The sequence below is a fragment of the Panulirus ornatus genome, chromosome 3 (genome assembly GCF_036320965.1).
Source record: "Panulirus ornatus isolate Po-2019 chromosome 3, ASM3632096v1, whole genome shotgun sequence".
NCBI classification, from domain to species: Eukaryota; Metazoa; Arthropoda; class Malacostraca; order Decapoda; family Palinuridae; genus Panulirus; species Panulirus ornatus.
The window spans coordinates 34,515,839-34,535,706 of NC_092226.1; the positions used below are offsets into that span (position 1 = coordinate 34,515,839).

The 19,868-nt window shown below is 40.1% G+C and overlaps 1 protein-coding gene across 2 annotated transcripts in view; it reads left to right on the forward strand.

Moving 5' to 3' along the window:
• Window positions 1-19,868, forward strand: part of LOC139761985 (probable cytochrome P450 301a1, mitochondrial) — a 125,067-nt gene that overhangs the window by 78,232 nt on the left and 26,967 nt on the right. For both annotated transcript variants that reach the window (XM_071686758.1, XM_071686768.1), the window contains exons 7-8: window positions 9,367-9,535; window positions 13,785-13,954. In XM_071686758.1, coding sequence (XP_071542859.1) covers window positions 9,367-9,535; window positions 13,785-13,954 — 339 coding nt within the window. The remainder of the gene's footprint in view (window positions 1-9,366; window positions 9,536-13,784; window positions 13,955-19,868) is intronic.

Sequence of the window (19,868 nt, forward strand, 5' to 3'; positions counted from 1 at the left end):
CGTTCCCTCCACCTCCGACACATATATCCTCTTGGTCAATCTCTCCTCACTCATTCTCTCCATGTGCCCAAACCATTTCAAAACACCCTCTTCTGCTCTCTCAACCACGCTCTTTTTATTTCCACACATCTCTCTTACCCTTACGTTACTTACTCGATCAAACCACCTCACACCACACATTGTCCTCAAACATCTCATTTCCAGCACATCCATCCTCCTGCGCACATCTCTATCCATAGCCCACGCCTCGCAACCATACAACATTGTTGGAACCACTATTCCCTCAAACATACCCATTTTCGCTTTCCGAGATAATGTTCTCGACTTCCACACATTTTTCAAGGCTCCCAAAATTTTCGCCCCCTCCCCCACCCTATGATCCACTTCCGCTTCCATGGTTCCATCCGCTGACAGATCCACTCCCAGATATCTAAAACACTTCACTTCCTCCAGTTTTTCTCCATTCAAACTCACCTCCCAATTGACTTGACCCTCACCCCTACTGTACCTAATAACCTTGCTTTTATTCACATTTACTCTCAACTTTCTTCTTCCACACACTTTACCAAACTCAGTCACCAGCTTCTGCAGTTTCTCACATGAATCAGCCACCAGCGCTGTATCATCAGCGAACAACAACTGACTCACTTCCCAAGCTCTCTCATCCCCAACAGACTTCATACTTGCCCCTCTTTCCAGGACTCTTGCATTTACCTCCCTTACAACCCCATCCATAAACAAATTAAACAACCATGGAGACATCACACACCCCTGCCGCAAACCTACATTCACTGAGAACCAATCACTTTCCTCTCTTCCTACACGTACACATGCCTTACATCCTCGATAAAAACTTTTCACTGCTTCTAACAACTTGCCTCCCACACCATATATTCTTAATACCTTCCACAGAGCATCTCTATCAACTCTATCATATGCCTTCTCCAGATCCATAAATGCTACATACAAATCCATTTGCTTTTCTAAGTATTTCTCACATACATTCTTCAAAGCAAACACCTGATCCACACATCCTCTACCACTTCTGAAACCGCACTGCTCTTCCCCAATCTTCCCCCCCAGATTGGGTTAGAGGTGTGTTAATGAATTATTATTACATGACCATGGTTGGTCTGGCGAAATGGTTAATCTGGCAAGACTTGGAACCAAGAGTGCCAGAAAATTAGTAGTGTACCTGTTACAGATCAAAAGATGCTGATGAAATCACTCTATTAAACAGATGACCTAACCCTTTCCATGAGAAGAGCCACTCTCAGTCAAACAGCGTGGAGAGAAGTCAGAGCTTGCAACATTGGACTTCAGCGACCTGACCTTCCTACCTTTTGTATACCTGGTTATCACCACAGGAAAGCCGTGTACTGCTCCAGCACCTTAAATCTTAGCAATGTGACAACAGATTCAAGCTGCCCTTAGGGCACCTCCAGCATCAGTAGAAGTCGTAATATGACTATTGACATTTCATCTTCCTGGCAGGTTTCTAAGTGGTGCTTCATCTCTGATGCCTACTGTCACCTGCATCAAGACTTCAGTGCCAGGACAATCTCTTATTTCTCAACCTGCCACAACTGACATCTCTTTTCCCTCTACAATCCTGAACCCCCCGTAGCTCAATGCCCCTGGGAAATTTCACCTTAACCAATAAACCGTTATTGTTGTTTAAAAAGTTTCTATGTCCCTCCTGCAGTTACACAATACCCAATAGCCCAACAAGAACACCCACTAAAGACCACAACTTGAACATGATGGGCACAGTTAAGAACAAATGGGAGATTCCTAAAGCATTACTAAAAACCAAAATTTGACCTGTATGTGACCACACTGGTTTCCAGAGAGATTTTACACTAGAGTTTTCCATATAGTACATATGAAAAGGAAAAAGTGTTCCTTTCAGCAGTACCATGCATAATGATTCAAAATTGACCCATATTCAGATGAGCTGAGGAAATCATAAATTACAACATTTTACAAGACCAGAGATGGGGTTGACACAATGTACAACTATTTTTCAATGTACAGCACTTCATAAAACATCCACCTTTGGCCCCTAACAGTGTTTTTTCGCTTATCACATGAAGAAACTGGAAAATACAAAGCTAAAGAAAAATTTGAGTACAAAAAAATTAATCTCACTCAAGTAATTGGGCCTTCAGGGCAACTTCAACCAGAATGTTTGATAAATTATTCACTACATACATTAGACCAAAACTGGAGTATGCCTCACACGTCTGGTTACTGCACTTAAAGAAGAACTAAGATGTTCCTTAATAAATTAGCCATAATAAGGTGCTGAAGGCTTCAAAGCTGTCCACATGGACATGAGGCGAGAGGGAAGCTTGATAACAACCTTCAAGTTTCTAAATCACCTGGATGATACTGATAATGAACAATTCTTCAAGGGATGCAGCACTAGAATAACCAGAGGCCATGACAAAAAGCTGAATGAAAAGCTTCTTAGAAAGGTTGTTAAGAAGTAGTGGTTTAATGTTAGGGTGGCAAATGGTTGGAATCAATTAACCAATAAAACAGTAAATGCTGGCAGTTTACAGAGGTTTAAGAGGCTACTCAATAGTTCAGAAAATTCAGAAAATGAGGCCCCATGAGTGTAGAAATCTCTCTCTGTACAGTACAAATATATAATTACAACATAGTGTGAGTTTTGTAAAAGGTCACAGGATTGTAAAGTGAAAATAATTTGTGGTCCCTGTGGTAAGAATGTGTATTCAGATCAGTCAGGCTTATATCCAGTGCTTTCAGTGTCATACAGTAATATCATATACTGGAAATTCTGAGTAACCAGGCAGGTTAGGTTAGAAAAAGTAGAGCATTTACATTGAGATTGGCCAAAAAATGATGTTTTTAATTCACATTATGTCTCAGGAAGATATCCCGCTCAAAATATCTTTCTTTACTTTTGTGTTGATTTTTATCATAAGTAAACAAAATAATAACAATTATCAGAAGAGTCTAACTGAACAAGTTAGGTTAGCTAAGAAAAATTAGTGCATTTCCATTGATATTATTCAATCAATGAAGTTTTGTAGCAAACTAATTTATATGAAGCTAGGATGTGTGGATCAGGTGTTTGCTTTGAAGAATGTATGTGAGAAATACTTAGAAAAACAGATGGATTTGTATGTAGCATTTATGGAACTGGAGAAGGCATACGAGAGGGTTGATAGAGATGCTTTGTGGAAGGATTTAAGATTATTTGGTGTGGGAGGTAAGTTGCTAGAAGCAGTGAAAAGTTTTTACCAAGGATGTAAGGCATGTGTACAAGTGGGAAGAGAGGAGAGTGACTGGTTCCCAGTGAATGTTGGTTTGTGGCAGGGATGTGTGACATCTCCATGGTAGTTTAATTTGTTCATGGATGGGGTGGTTAGGGAGGTAAACGTGAGTTTTGGAGAGAGGGGGAGTATGAAGTCTGTTGTGGATGTGAGGGCCTGGGAAGTGAGTCAGTTGTTGTTCGCTGATGATACAGCTCTGGTAGCTGATTCATGTGAGAAACTGCACAGGTTAGTGACTGAGTTTGGAAAAGTGTGTGAAAGGAGAAAGTTGAGAGTAAATGTGCATAAATGTAGCATTTATGGATCTGGAAAAGGCATATGAGAGGGTTGATAGGGATGCTTTGTGGAAGGATTTAAGATTATTTGGTGTGGGAGGTAAGTTGATAGAAGCAGTGAAAAGTTTTTACCAAGGATGTAAGGCATGTGTACAAGTGGAAAGAGAGGAGAGTGACTGGTTCCCAGTGAATGTTGGTTAGTGGCAGGGATGTGTGATGTCTCCATGATAGTTTGATTTGTTTATGGATGGGGTGGTTAGGGAGGTAAATGCGAGTTTTGGAAAGAGGGGCGAGTATGAAGTCTGTTGTGGATGTGAGGGCCTGGGAAGTGAGTCAGTTGTTGTTCGCTGATGATACAGCTCTTGTAGCTGATTCGTGCGAGAAACTGCACAGGTTAGTGACTGAGTTTGGAAAAGTGTGTGAAAGGAGAAAGATGAGAGTAAATGTGAATAAAAGCAAGGTTGTTAGGCTCAGTAGGGTTGAAGGACAAGTTAATTGGGATTTAAGTTTGAATGGAGAAAAATTGGAGGAAGTGGACTTAGCAGCAGATGGAAGATTCTGGGAGTGGATGGGCCATTCTTCGTTTGTTTCCTGGCACTACCTTGCTGACGTGGGAAATAGCAATTAAGTATAATGATAATATTCACATAAATTGTATCTACTTTTGCAATTTTGTTGATAAATTGATGTCATGAAACTGACTGTAATACTTTCCATTTTTCATTTTTACCAATACTGCCAAAACATAAAATAATACTCAATATACTATGGAATCATTCACATGATGTTTACATCCACAAAGCTTCATTTATGATCTCATGAAGTTTTCTTTTTTAAACCCTATAGTTAGTTTTGTATTAAGGAAAATGTACTAATCCTTCAAAGCTGGATCATCTTGATCCTTGTCATCATTAACCAAACCAACACCACAGTTTGCATATCAGTCTCACTTCTGGTTGTGTCCCACCATCTACTGTCTCTTTAAGCCCCAGTTCCCCTCCAGGTTTGGGCCCAGTCCAGTGAGCTTCTTTGTAACACACTGGACAAAAAGTTGACAGGAAAACATTAGCACCTTTATCAAATCCTCCAGATTTTATCATGACATTATCATGACTGAAAAAATTAGAATCCATGTGCTTAAGCTCAAGAACATCTACACAATTTCTATTCCTTCCAAACTTATTTATGTCTTGCCCTCCAGGTTTTCCTCCTGGTCCACAACACTACAGGGGCTACATACAAGATCATTCTTGATCCTTCTGACACTATTTATGAAGAAGCATTAAGTACAGTGGTCCTTCAACTCTGTCATTTATCCCCTGGACCTCATATAATAGTTTAGAAAAAAGCTGCTGCATCACCTTAACCAATGGCAATCACTTCCTTTCACCAAAAACCCCTCATCCCCAAGTTGTGGTTCACCACCACAACTGCATCAGGATCATCTAAACTCAATTAAATTGCTGCAAGACCAGCTTTGTTCTATTGTGAACATCTTAATACAATGGAGCAATGGACTGGCCATATATCTGTCTATCTATCTATTTACTTTTTCTTTTTTTCATACCTATTCACTGTTTCCCACATTAGCAAGATAGTGGTGTGAAGTGACCAAGACATGGCTTCATCTGTTCACATCCTTTACCTAGCAGTCAATTTACTGCACCGAAACCACAGCCCCCCATTCGCAACTAGGCACCACAAACCTTTCCATGGTTTCCCCAGACTGCTTCATGTGCCTTGGTTCAGTCAGCTGACAGCATGCCTCACCCTGTATACCACATCTCTCCAATTCACTCTATCCCATGCACACTTACACCCTCCTGAATGTGCAGGCCCTGACCACTCTATCCTTCCATCTCCAATTTGGTGTTCCCTTCTCCTTTCCACTTCTGATACATACCCTCTTTTTCAACCTCCCCTCCCTCATTCTCTCCATATATCCACACCACTGTAGCACATCCTATTCATTTTTCTTAATCATACTCTAATTATTACCACACCTTTCTCTTACCATATGATCTCTTACTCTATCGACCTCCCCTCACACCACATAAAGTCTTCAAATGTCTCATTTCCAACAATGCACCCTCTTCTGTAAATTCTCATCTAAAGCCCATGCGCCGAATCCATACAAAATCATCAAGACAACATTAAACCTTCAAACATGCCCATCTTTGCCCTCCCAGATAGAGACCATTCTTTTCACACATTCTCAATAATTGCACGACTTTCATTCCCTAACCCACCCTATGACTCATTTTAGTTCCCATGATTCAATTCACATTCCTAATTATTGCAGGACTCATTTCCTAACCCACCCTATGACTCATTTTAGTTCCCATAGTTCAACTCACAGTCATGTTCACTCCAAGGCATCTAAAATACTTCACTTCTCCCAGTTTTTCTCCATTCAAGCTCAAATCCAATCTTTCCTGTCTCCTGCCAATGATAAACCTAATAACCTTGCTTTCATTCACATTTATTCTCAACTTTCTCCTTTCAAACAGTTTTCCAAACTCAGAAACTAGCTTTTGCAGATTCTCAATCAAATCTGCCACCAGTGTTCTGTCATCAGGAAACTATACCTGACTCTCTAACCCCTCCCCCTCCCCTTGAATAACTGTAAACCTTGTCTTCTTTCCAAGACCCATGCAACCTCCTTCATCATCCCATCCACAAACAAGTTAAATAGCCATGGTGACATTACACATCCTTGCCACTGACCCAACTTCATCTGAAAGCATTTACCGTCCTTCTTAATCACACACACGCCTTAATCTTTTGAGAAAAACTCCACTGCTTCTGGAAGCTTTCCTTTTACACCAAGAGTATTCATAATAACGTCCACAGAGCATCTTTATCAGCTCTATCACATGCTGTCTCACACATTTTTTAAAGCAAACTCCTAATTCATACATCTTCTGCCGCTCATGAAGCCACATTATAATCTCAAGTCTGAAATTCAGTGCATGCCACTGCCCTCCCAATCACCACAATCCCATACAACTCAGTAGGTATACTTAACAAACTCATACTTTTTGTAATTTGCACATTCACTTTTGTTACTCTTGCCTTCATACAATTGCAATATACAGGCATTCTGCTGCTCCTCAGGCATCTCACCATGAGCTATACATATAAAAAAAAAATCCTAATCAGCAACACAATTACCTCTTTTGAAAATTCAACAGCAATTTCAGACCACCTTGTAACATTTCATCTTATGCGGGGTTTTCTCTACTTCTCTTTTTATCAGTCCATTTGCCAAGACTCTGATAACTCTGCATACCTTCCCAGTCCAAACACCCCACATATGCCATCCTATCATTCAACACATTCAACAGTCCTTCAAAGTACTCACTCCACCTCCTCTTCACCTCATTTCTGCATATAATCACTTCTCCTTCTAACCCTTCACTCAAGCTCCATTTTGTTCTTTTGTTCTCACACTATTAACTTCCTTCCTAAACAATCTTTATTCTTCCTTATGTCTGCTAATAGTCACTCACTGTTACTCATTTGCCCTCTTTTGAAGCCCCTGCATCTTCTGTCTGACCTCCAGCTGCATTCTTTCGTACATTTCCCAATTACTCCATGCAGTTAACACACATACACCTCCATTTTCTCTTTCACTAGCAACATAAGTTCATCATCCCACCACTCATTCCCCTTTCTTACATGCCCACCTTATGCATGCTACACATTTCTCTCACATATGATAGCACTGCTTACCTAAATACCTCTCACTGCTCACCTACTCCCCTAGCTTCACTTACTCTCATCTTTTGCCCTTCTACATTCAATCTCTTCTGGTATAACTTCACACTAGCCTCTTTTCCAAGCTCACTCACTACATTGGTATGATTGTAATCAGTAAAGCACCAAAAGATAAATCAGAATGCAAGTGGATGATTACTTGCAAATGAAAAACTTAATAAGTAAGAGACATCTTGGGTTCTGGGACAGGAAGTGGTGCATGACAAATCTTTCACATATTTCTGAGAGAAAGCTCTTGTTTTACACAAAAGAAATGGATAGGTGAATTGTGTGCTCCTGGCCTGTCAGAAGACACTGACACTATACCATTCAGGAGGATGGTAAACAAGTGCAATTTTCAGTCAGGAGTCAGGCTTAAAAGGTGGACTCCTTTGATTGCAAGAGAATTACCTTATTGGAAGGGAACAGAAGACATGTCAGACGAGCCTGTTCAAAATGGGCTGGGGTTACCAGTAGCATGCCACAAGGCTTGGTCTTAGGATCATTACTATTCATGATCCATTCTTGATTTATGGAAATAACTCACTATTACTTTTTCTGACCTGTTACAGAAAAAACATGCCCCACTTGTGGCCATCTGAGATGAAAGGAAAAGTGAAGAGTATGAAGAAAGAATGTAAAAATCAGTGTAAGCTCCTCAGGAGTATGTGTATTTAACTCGTGGAAGAGATCTAAGGATAATCCAAAGTTGTGCGAAATGAAAAGGATTGTATCAATTTACAAAAGGACTTACATATGCTCTAAAGTTGGTCTGATACATTGTTGATAAAATTCAACATGAGTAAATTCAATGTAATGAAGATAGGACATGAAGCAAAAAGGCATCAATATCAGAGCAATCTACCTGGCAGCAAGCTACATGTGTTTGTGTATAAAAGGAACTTGGGAACTAATGTTGCACATAAACTGTAACAAGAACACCACATCACACATTGGAAAAATTATCAAAGGAAGCTCTCTGCCAGTAAATACTAGAGTAACAGTTAAGTAAATGGACAGGATACTGAATAAGCTAGATACAACATCTATTAGACCTAGATGAGAATATGCCTCTCAAGTTTGGGCTCTTCACATAAAAGAAACACAAAGAACTGATTAAGAAGGTCCAGAGAATGGCAACAAAGATGCAAAATAAAAGAACTGAATTATAAGGAAAGATTAGAGGTCATATTTTTTCCATCATCAAAAAGAGAAGAATGAGGGGAGACTCCTTCACAACCTTCAACTTTCTAAACCAGTCTGATGATGTTAACAGTAAACAGTTCTTTGAGAGATGCCATGACATAACAATCAGAGGTCAAAACAAGAAATGAAGCAAGAAATATGTTTAGTATCACAGTTGTGGATGAAGGGAATATGCTAAATGATGAAACTGTGAATGCAGACTGCATGTAGAAGTTTAAAAAGCTGTACGATAGTGAAAAAACCAAGAGATCAGGCTCCATGAGTGGATTCCTTCTTTCCCATACTGTAAGAATAGGTAATTACTTACTCTTTTTTTTCAGATCACCTTTTCACAAGTTTATCCTATGACTACAACTTTAGATGATAGATATGAAAATATTATGCATGTTATTTTTCCAATATTTCTCCTATATTTCTATTAATCCCCAGCACTTTGAAAAGTCAAGTTATCTGTATACCTACTATTGCTGTAACTTGGTCTTTTTACCCTACTGTTGATAGCTGTGCAACAGCATCCTATAATGAGTTTTCCATGTAATCCTTGGCAGACTGTTTTTTTGTTTTCTGCTACTGCTTGTCTGTTAATTTGAGTATGCAGCTCGCTAAATAGATTCAAAACCAGACTAGCAACACTGCCTATTGTGCTTTAAAGAATTTCTTAAGTGTAAGGCTACTATCCCTGTATGAATGAATTTCCCAAGATGCACCTCTTGGCTTCACTTACATGTACAGTTCATGCCTAGTGAGAATTGTAGAGACTTACTTTCCTTTTGTGGAAAGAAATTTTGTTAACATCAGAGACTTCCATCTATGTCTTACAGGACCTGTGAAACTACTGTTCAGGAGATGGAGACTATAATGCGAGAAAAAGAAACAGCAGATCCCAACTGTCAACTGAACATGGTTGAGCAGCTCATACGTGAACCTGGTCTCACCCAAAAAGATGTTGTCACATTTATGGTGGATCTCCTTCCTGGGGGTACAGAGACAGTAAGAAATAGCTCTCTCTTCTTTCATACTTGTCTACCATTTCCCACATTAGTGAGGTAGCAACACAAACAGGCAAAGAAAAGGCCTCATTCTCTCATATCCATTCTCTAACAGTCATGTGTAATGCATCAAAACCACAGCCCCCTATCCACAACCAGGCCCCACAGACCATTCTGTGTTTTACTTCAGTTGCTTCATATGCCCTGGTGCAGTCCACTGACTGCCTATCACTCCAAGTATATCACAAAGCTCGAATTTATTCTACCCTGTGCAAGTCTTTCTCGCTCCTTCATCTTCAAGCCCTGAGCATTCAAAATCTTTTTGCTCAATCTCTCCATCTCCAATTAGATCTCCCTCCTCTCCCTTCCACTTCTGACACATACATCCTCTTGTCACATTTCATCTTATGTAAGGTTTTCACCAGCTTTGCTCTCCTCAACAAACCAATCTCCATGACTCTCACTTTGCATACCACCTTCACCCAAACATCCTACATTTACCACACTCACTATCATCAAACACATTCAACAGTCTTTCATAATACTCACTCCATCTCTTGTACATTTCATCCCCTTCTCCTCTTTCATTCAGCACACCCTTTTCAGCTCTCTCAACCATAATCTTCTCATTACCACACCTGTCTCTTACCCTATTATTACTTATTCAATCATCTCTCCTTACACCATGCATTGTCCTCAACACAAGCACCCTTTAATGTACACACCCCCATCTGTACATTCTCATCTATGGTCCATGCCTCACATCCATACAACATCTTTTGGACTACCATACCTCCAAACATATCCATTTTCACCCTTACTGATGGCAACCTTTTTTCCACAAATTCTTTAGTGATCCCAGAACTTTTGCTGCCTCACCCACCCAATGACTGACTTCCACTTCCATGGTTCCATACTCTCAACAAATGTATTCCTTTGCAGTTTGACCATTCATCTTTATTTCCCTTGCCTTTAAACAATGGCATTTTAGTCCTGAGGCACCTTACCATGATCCACACATAAACTGAAAATCCTAATAAACCAGTCAACAACACATTCACCCCCTTCATGAAATTCAACTGCAGTACCATCCACTCCAGCTGCCATGTCACATTTCATCTTATGTAAGGTTTTCTCCTCTTTTGCTCTCTTCAACAAACCACCCTCCATGACTGTGTCACTTCCCATACCACCCTTGCCCAAACATCCTACATCTGTCACCCAGTCATCAAACATATTCAACAGTCTTTCAAAATACTCACTCCATCTCTTGTTCACTTTATCACTAACTATTACCACATCCCCATTTTCTCTTTCAAGATGTTCCCATTTGTTCTGTTTTTTGCAGATTGTTAACCTCCTTCCAAAACATCTTATTCTCCCTAAAGTTTACTGATACTCACCCCAATTCTCATTTGCCCTATTTTTCAACCCCTGCATCTTCCTTTTGGCTTCCTGCTGCTTTCTCTTATACCTCCTGCAATCATTTGCACTCCTTTTGTAGGTAGCATCCATATACCTCTCTTTTCTCTTTCACTAGGGGGAACTTAACTTCTTCATGCCATCACTCGCTACCCTTTCTAATCTGCCCACTTCCCATCTTTTGCACATCACATGCATCTTTCACACATATTAGCACTGCTTCCTTAAATACATCCCTTTCTTCACTCATTCCCCTAATCTCATTTACTCTTACCTATTGCCATTCTACACTCAATCTTTCTTGGCATTACTTCAAACAAGTCACTTTTCCAAGCTCAGTTATTCTCACCACTCTCTTCTCACCCATAATACTTCCTCTTTTCTGAAAACCTCTACAAAGCTTTACTCTCATTTCCACTGGGTAATGATCCAGCATTCCACATACTGCTCCTCTTGACACATTTACATTAAAAGTCTCTCTTTTATGTGCTTATCAATCAATATGTAATCCAGAAATGCCCAGCAACCATCTCTTGTACTTGCATTTGTAGACTTGTATATCCCTTTTTTAAACAGGTGTCACCAGTCCTTTTGCAACACACAATTCCGCAAGCTGTTCACCATTTCTTTTCCCACTACAGAATACCCCATTCCCCTCAATTATATCTTTAACTGCCACATTATGCACCTTCGTATTCAAATGATCCATCACTAACACCCAATCTCTTACATCAAAACTGCACACACATTCACTTAGTGTTCCCAAAACATTTGCCTCTCATGATCTATACTCTCATGGCCTGGTGCATAAGCACTAATAATCACTCTCTATTGTCATCAGCTTTCAGTTTTATCCACAACAGTTTACGGGAGGACAAGAGCTAAGGAAGGAGTAGCATGGAAATGTTTTAGGAGTGAAGTCAGGGGTTGGTGAGAGGACAAGAGCAAGGGAAAGAGCTGCACTACTCTTAAAGCAAGAGTTGTGAGTGTGTATAAAGAGTGTAAGGGGGTACATTCTTGACTGATGTGGGTAAAAATGAAACTGGATGGTTAGAGATGGGTGATAATTAGTGCTTATGCACCTGGCCATGAGAAGAAAGATCATGAGGGGCAAGCATTTTGGGAGAAGTTGAGTGAGTGTGTCAGCAGTTTTGATGAAAGTAACTGGGTATTAGCAATGGGTGAATGAAAATGGTGAACAGCTTGTGGAGTTGTGTTGAAAAAGGACTGGTGACTGGTAATACCTGGTTTAAAAAAAGGAGATACACAGGTATACATTTGTGAGTATGAAACATGGTCAGAAAGCTGTACTGGATTACATATTAATTGATAGTCATGTAAAAGAGAGGGTTTGGGATGTAAATGTGCCAAGATGAGCAACTACTGGGATGTTTAATCACTTTCTTATGGAGACGAGAATGAAGAATTGTAGAGGTTTCCAGAAAGAAAAAATCATATCAGTAAGAAAAGAGAATGCTGAGTGTAAGTAAGCTTAGAAAAGGGACTTGTGTAAAGAAATACTAAGGGAGACTGAGTGTAGAATGGCAGAAGGTGTGAGTGAATGCAGCAAGGTGAGTGGGTGAGGAATGGGAGGTATTTAGGGAAGCATTGCTAGCACTTACAAGAGATACTTGTGGCATGCAAAAGGTAGGAGGTGGATATATTAGAAAGGGAATTGAATGGAGGGATGAAAGAGTAAAGTTGCTAATGAAAGAGTAAAAGAGGTATTTGGGCAGATTTACTGGGAAATAGTGCAAATGATTGGGAAATTTATAAAATAAAGCAGAAGGAGGTCAAGAAGAAGGAGCAGGGGTTGAAAATGAGGGCAGTTCAGAGTTCAGGTGTGCAAGTATCAATAAACTTTAGGAAAAGATGATGTTTTGGAAGGAGGTTAATAATGTACAAAAAAAAAATAGGAACATCAGTGAAGGGGCCAAAGGGGCATTGGTAACTAATAATGATGAAGTGAAAATGAGATGGAGTAAGTATTTTGAAGGACTGTTGAATGTGTTCGATGAGAGGGTGGCAGATGTTTGATTTGGGTTGGGGTGTCACACAAAGTCTGAGATTAATGAAGAGTTGTTTGGTGAAGAGAGGAAGTAACAAAAGCCTTACATTATGTGAAACTGGGCAAGGTGGCTGGAGTGGATGGTTTTGCAGTTAAATTCATTAACAAAGGGGTGACTGTGTTGTTCATTGGTTGATAAGGAATTTCACTTTATGCTCACACTCTTGACAAGAAAGAAAGACTTTTCAATCAACTCATAATGCACTTTGGTACAGTGTATTTATCTCAAATGTGTAATGTACACGTGATATCTGATGTAAGCCATTTACCACTGCACCTGATAACTGAACCCCAGTCCATCTGTATGGCCACGATGAGCTTAAAACAGTATCTCCTCCAAACCCATTCTATAATTCACAAAGCTCATAATGCTTCATGCATCCTTACGAGACGGAAATACTGCCACTCACACTCTAAACAAGGAAGGCTCTTAATCAGTTCACAAGGCACTATGGTAATGTGCATATATCTCAAACTTGTAATGTACACATGATGTCTGATGTAAACTGTTTACCACAACACCCCGAGAAGTGAATGTTGATCATTCTGTGTAGCAGCCAGATAGCCTAACCCCTAGGCCATGATGAGTTTAAAATGGTATGTCCTCTATAATTGTTTTGTGATTCACAGGTCTTACAATACCTCATTCATCCTTATGAGACAGGAATACTGCCAATGATGCAGCAATAAGAAAGAGCTATGGTTTGAATTAAATAACCAATCTTCTACCAGTTAACTGCATACAGATTCTCTCTTTCAGGCCTCTGATAATGCTGCTGTGATTTTGTATCTTTTGGCCAAAAACCCAAGGGTCCAAGCCAGGCTTCAGGAAGAGTTGGATCATGTACTTGGAGATGGCTCAGAGGTTATTAGTCAGAACCAACTTGCACAGCTCTCGTACACTAAAGCAGTTTTTAAAGAAAGCAACAGGTATAGTTATAAATTTTATTGATTTAAAATAAGGTAATAAAAGAAACACTTCCTTACAGCACTTTAACATTTTTTATTAAGACTGGCTTTTCTTTTGAATATTTCAACTGAACCAATTTTAAGTATGACAGGTTTACTAAAACCATAAAACAGCTGTAGTTGTATATAAATGTTAAAAGCTCTGGTTATTCTAACTGTGTGAACTTAGGTCATTTTTTTTCAGTAATTAAGAATCAGATTAAGGATGCTGTCACTATGCCACTTTATGTATTCTCAGGAATCAGACTGAGTATGCAGGCACTGTGGCCAATTTATTTACATGGATTTCTTCAAACTTGTTTGCCATTAACCATCTTAGTAAGGTAAAACTTGGAACATCCAAACAACAGCCTTATTTTCATACATCCACTCTTTAGCTGCTCAGTGTAATATATTGAAACTAATGCCCAACCATCCAGAGCTAACTCCACACACTAATCAGTGGTTTCCTCTGACAGCTTCATATGCCTTAGTTCAACACAGTGACAGCACATTGCCCTGCTTATAATGCATCACTCTAGAGCATTCTATCCCCATGCATACCCCTCACCCTCCTAGATGTTCACACCAAGATACTCCAAACCCTCTTTTTCTCCATCTTTCCCTCCATCTTCTTGATACCCCTTCCCCCTCAATCCCTTCATTTCTGACTAAGAGATCCATCTGGTCACCACTAGGCTCATCTCCACATGGCCAAGTCAATTCAGCACACCCTGGTCAGGTCTTTCAATCAGACTATACTTACCACCACACCTTACTCTTACACTGTCATATCTTACATGGTTGACCTGCCTCACACTACATATTGTCCTTAGGCATTCCATTTCCAATACATACACTTTTTTTCTCCCAGGACCTAACACTTACATCCATAAAATACCATCAGGACTACTGTAACTTCAAACACAGCTGTCTTTAAACTTACAGACCCTTACATCTCTTTCCATGCACTCCTCAGTGCCCAAAATCTCAGCCCTCTCTCCCATTCTCTGAATAACTTCAGCTCCCATGGCTATATCCACTTCACTTCCTTCAGATCCTCCCCACTCAGAGTTATGCTCAGTCCATCTTGTTTCACTTCCCTGCCACACCTCATTACCTTACTTTGTTCATATAAACTCAAATTCCTCTTTCACACATACTCCAAAACTCATGCACCAGCTTACAAAGTTCTAATTTGGCTTTACCACCAACATACAGTAACTGATTCATCTCTCAGGGTCCTTAACCCCCAACTCCCCAGTGTCCTGTAGACTGACCCTTGCTTCATGAACTTCACCATCCTGCTCATGAATAGAATAAACAGTCATGGTGAAGTCACACACCTTTGACAAAAAAACCTTCACCTGGAACCACACATCCTTGTCCTTCCTTCTTCCACATGTCACTCTCCTTGTAAAAACTCCTCATTGGATTTAGTAGCTTTCCTCCTATAACATATATATTGAACACCTCCCAGAAAGCAACTCTGTATACCTTATCATATGCTTTCTCCATTTCAATAAATGCAACTCTCTCTCAAAGTATTTCCAACACAAATTCTTCCTAGCAAACCCCTGTTCCACACATCCTCAACTACTTCTATAGTTTCACTATCACATTCTTGTATAATTAATATTACAGTTACCACTATCATACCTTACTGTAGATATATTGTGAATCATAAAGCTTGTAAGAAGGTAATGTTCACCGCTTATAAACTAGTTACCCTTTGTCACTAATAGAAGAAGTAAGAGGAACATTGTTTCACCAACTGACATCTATTACTTTGACCACCTTTACACTTTACACTGGTGATTTTCCTCCTCCACAGAGCCAAAATGAAGTATTACATGATCTTTTCTCCAATAGGAGTAATATAATTTATGCGCTCCATTTCCATGCTGTTAAGTGAAAAGGCAAGGTCAAGCAGATGGTGTAACTTCCCTCTAGTCTTCATATGCCCATGACATGATGATGGAGGAAGTTTAACCATGATTCACAACCTCCATGAGAATCTAAGTTTTCCCAATTTATTTCCCTTAATTAAGAACTTTATCATACCTGTTACCATATAAAAGCAAAGGGGATGAAAGAGAATGTTAAAATTACAGAGGTATACATTTGATGAGTGTACCTGGGAAGTTGTTCGAGAAAGTGGTGATTGAGACACTGGTAGGAAGAACAGTATGGCTTTGAGACTGGTAGAGCTATTTGTTTCGAAATACTGTGTGAGAAATACATAGAAAATAAAAGTATTTTCATGTGCTATTTACTAACCTAGAAAAAGTGTATAATATGATCAATGGAAATGCTTTATACAAGTGATTATGAACGTATGGTGAGGGAGGTATGCCAAATGGAGCAGAGGAGTTTTTATTAGGAGAGTATGGCATGTGTGTGAGTAAGAAGAGAGGATGGTGAGTGGTTTCTTGAGAAGGTGGGTCTGCATCAGGGGTGTGTGATGTCAGTGACTGTTTAATCTGTTTGTGGATGAGGAGATGAGGGTACTGAATGCAAGTATCTTGGAGAGAAGGGTGGGTCTGCAGTCCGTTGGACTGGGGGTTCCTGGGAGGTGAGTCAGCCATTATTTACAGATGACAGCTCTTGTGGAAGATTCGACCCTACACTCACATTCTTTCACTGACAGCTCATGTTTATGACTAAGGCCCATAACTGTCTGGAGTCAAGAAAGAAAAATTTCAAAACAAAAGAAAAGAGAAAATAAATAAATTCTCACAGGGCTTTGCTTTTGGAGGGCAAATGGTTTTCCATCCTTCAAAACATTTACTTCTAACCTGTGGGCAGGAATGTTGAGAAAAAATGAAATATGGTCTCTTCTGATGGTGGCATCCTCAAAGCCACTCAAGGAAGCTGGGTGATATGCAAATTGAAAGGGTCAGGGAGAATGGTTTGGTGAAAAGAGAAGGGGTAGTAAAAGCATTCCAGAAGATGAAATCTAGCAAGATGGTGGGATAGGATGGTATTGTGGTAGAATTTATTAAGAAAGAGGGTGACTGTGTTGTTGACTGGTTGGTAAGGATATTCAGGGTATATATAGATCATAGCTAAGTGCCTGAGGACTAAAGGAATGCATATATAATGCCACTGTATAAAGGCAAAGGTGAGAAAGGTGAGAGTTCAAAGTACAGAGGAATACATTTGTTAGAGTATACCTGGAAAATTATGTGGGAGGGTAATGATTGAGAGGGTGAAGGCATGTACAGAACATCAGACTGGGAAGGAGCAGTGTGGTTTCAGAAGTGGTAAAGGATGTGTGGATCAGGTGTTTGCTTTGAAGAATGTGTGAGAAAAATAGAAAAACAGATCGATATGTATGTGGCATTTATGGGTTGGGAGAAGGCATATGATGGGTTGATAGAGATGCTTTGTGAAAAGACTTAAGAATATATAGTGCAGGAGGTAAGCTGCTAGAAGCAATGAAAAGTTTTATCAAGGGTGTAAGGCATGTGTCTGAGTAGAAAGAGGGGAGAGTGATTGGTTCCCACAGAAGGTCAGTACGCAGCAAGGGTGTGTGTGACGTCACCTTGGTTGTTTAATTTGTTTATGGATGGGTAAGAAATTGCAGAAGTTGGTGACTGAGTCTGGAAGTGTGTGAAAGGAAAAAGTTGAGAGTAAATGTGAATAAAAACAAGGTTATTAGGTTCAGTAGGGTTGAACGACAAGTTAGTTGGGATGTACGTTTGAATGGAGAAAAATTGGAGGAAGTGAAGCGTTTCTAATATCTCAGAGTGAACTTAGCAGCAAATGGAACCATGGAAGTGGAAGCAAGCCATAGGGTGGGGAAAGGGGCAAAGGTTCTGGGAGCAATGAAGAATGTGTGGAAAGAGAGAATGTTATCTTGGAAAGCAAAAATGGATATGTTTGAAGGAATGGTAGTTCCAATAATAATATATGGTTGTAAGGCATGGGCTATAGATAGGGTTGTGCAGAGGAGGGTGGATGTGTTAGAAATTGAATGTATGGAGACAATATGTGGTGTGAGGTGCTTTGATTAAGTAATGAAAGGGTAAGAGAAAGGTGTGGTAATAAAAAGTGTGTGCTTGAGAGTGCAGAAGAAAGTGTTGAAATGGTTTGGACATATAGAGAAGATGAGTAAGGAAAGGTTCACAAAGAGGATACATGTGTCAAAGATGGAGGGAACAAGGAGAAGCAGGAGACCAAATTGGAGGTGGAAGGATATAGTGAAAGAGATTTTGAGCGATTGGGGCCAGAACATGCAGGAGGATGAAAGGTATGCATGGAATAGAGTGAATTGGAACAGTGTGGTACACTGAGGTCAATGTGCCATTAAAGGACTAAACCAGGGCATGTGAAACATCTGGGGTAAACCATGGAAAGGCCTGCATGGCCTGGATGTGGATAGGGAGCTGTGGTTTAAGTGCATTACACATGGCAGCTAGAGAATGGATGCGAGTGGATTTGGCCTTTCTTTGTCTGTTTCCTGGCACTACCTCACTGATGCAGGGGGTGGCAGTGATGTTTCCTGAGGGGCAGGGTGGTGCCAGAAATGGATGAAGGCAAGCAAGTATGAATATGTACATGTGTATATATGTATATGTCTGTTTGTGTATGTACGTATATGTACATGTATGTGCGTGTATTTATACAAGTGGATAGGTCTTTCTTCATCTGTTCCCTGGCACTAACTCACTAATGCAGGAAAGGGCGATCAAGTAGGATAAATATATTCATCTTTCTTTCTTTCATACTATTCACCATCTCCCGCATTAGTGAGGTAGCATTAAGAACAGAGGACTGGACCTTTGAAGGAATATCCTCACCTGGCCCCCTTCTCTGTTCCCTCTTTTGGAAAATTAAAAAAAAAATGAGAGGGGAGGATTTCCAGCCTTCTATGACATGCAGGGAATACGTGCAAAGTATTCTTTTTCCCCTACCCCCAGGGATAGATATTTATACATCTATTTATTACACTTAATCACCGTCTCCCGTGTTAGCGAGGTAATGCAAGGAAACAGATGAAAGAATGGCCCAACCCATCCACATACACATGCATATATACATACCTATAAATTTCAACATATACATACAGATACATACACAGACATATACATATATAGACATGTACATATTCAAACATGCTGCCTTCATCCATTCCCATCGCCACCCTGCCACATGCATAGAAAGTGAGGAAAGTGATTGGTTCCCAGTGAATGTCGCTTTGCGGCAGGAGTGCATGATGTCTCCACGGTTGTTTAATTTGTTTATGGATGGGTAGTTAGGGAGGTGAATGCAAGAGTTTTGGAGAGAGAGAGGTAAGTATGCAGTCTATTGTCGATGAGAGGGCATGGGAAGTGAGTCAGTAGTTGTTCACTGATGATACAGCGCTGGTGGCTGATTCATGTGAGAAACTGCAGAAACTAGTGACTGAGTTTGGTAAAGTGTGTGAAAGTAGAAAGTTAAGAGTAAATGTGAATAAGAGCAAGGTTATTAGGTACAGTAGGGTAGAGGGTCAAGTCAATTGGGAGGTAAGTTTGAATGGAGAAAAACTGGAGGAAGTAAAGTGTTTTAGATATCTGGGAGTGGATCTGGCAGTGGATGGAACCATTGAAGTGGAGGTGAATCATAGGGTGGGGGAGGGGGCGAAAATTCTGGGAGCCTTGAAGAATGTTTGGAAGTCGAGAACATTATCTCGGAAAGCAAAAATGGATATGTTTGAAGGAATAGGAGTTCCAACAATGTTGTATGGTTGCGAGGCATGGGCTGTGGATAGAGTTGTGCGGAGGAGGGTGGATGGGCTGGAAATGAGATGTTTGAGGACAATATGTGGTGTGAGGTGGTTTGATCAAGTAAGTAATGTAAGGGTAAGAGAGATGTGTGGAAATAAAAAGAGTGTGGTTGAGAGAGCAGAAGA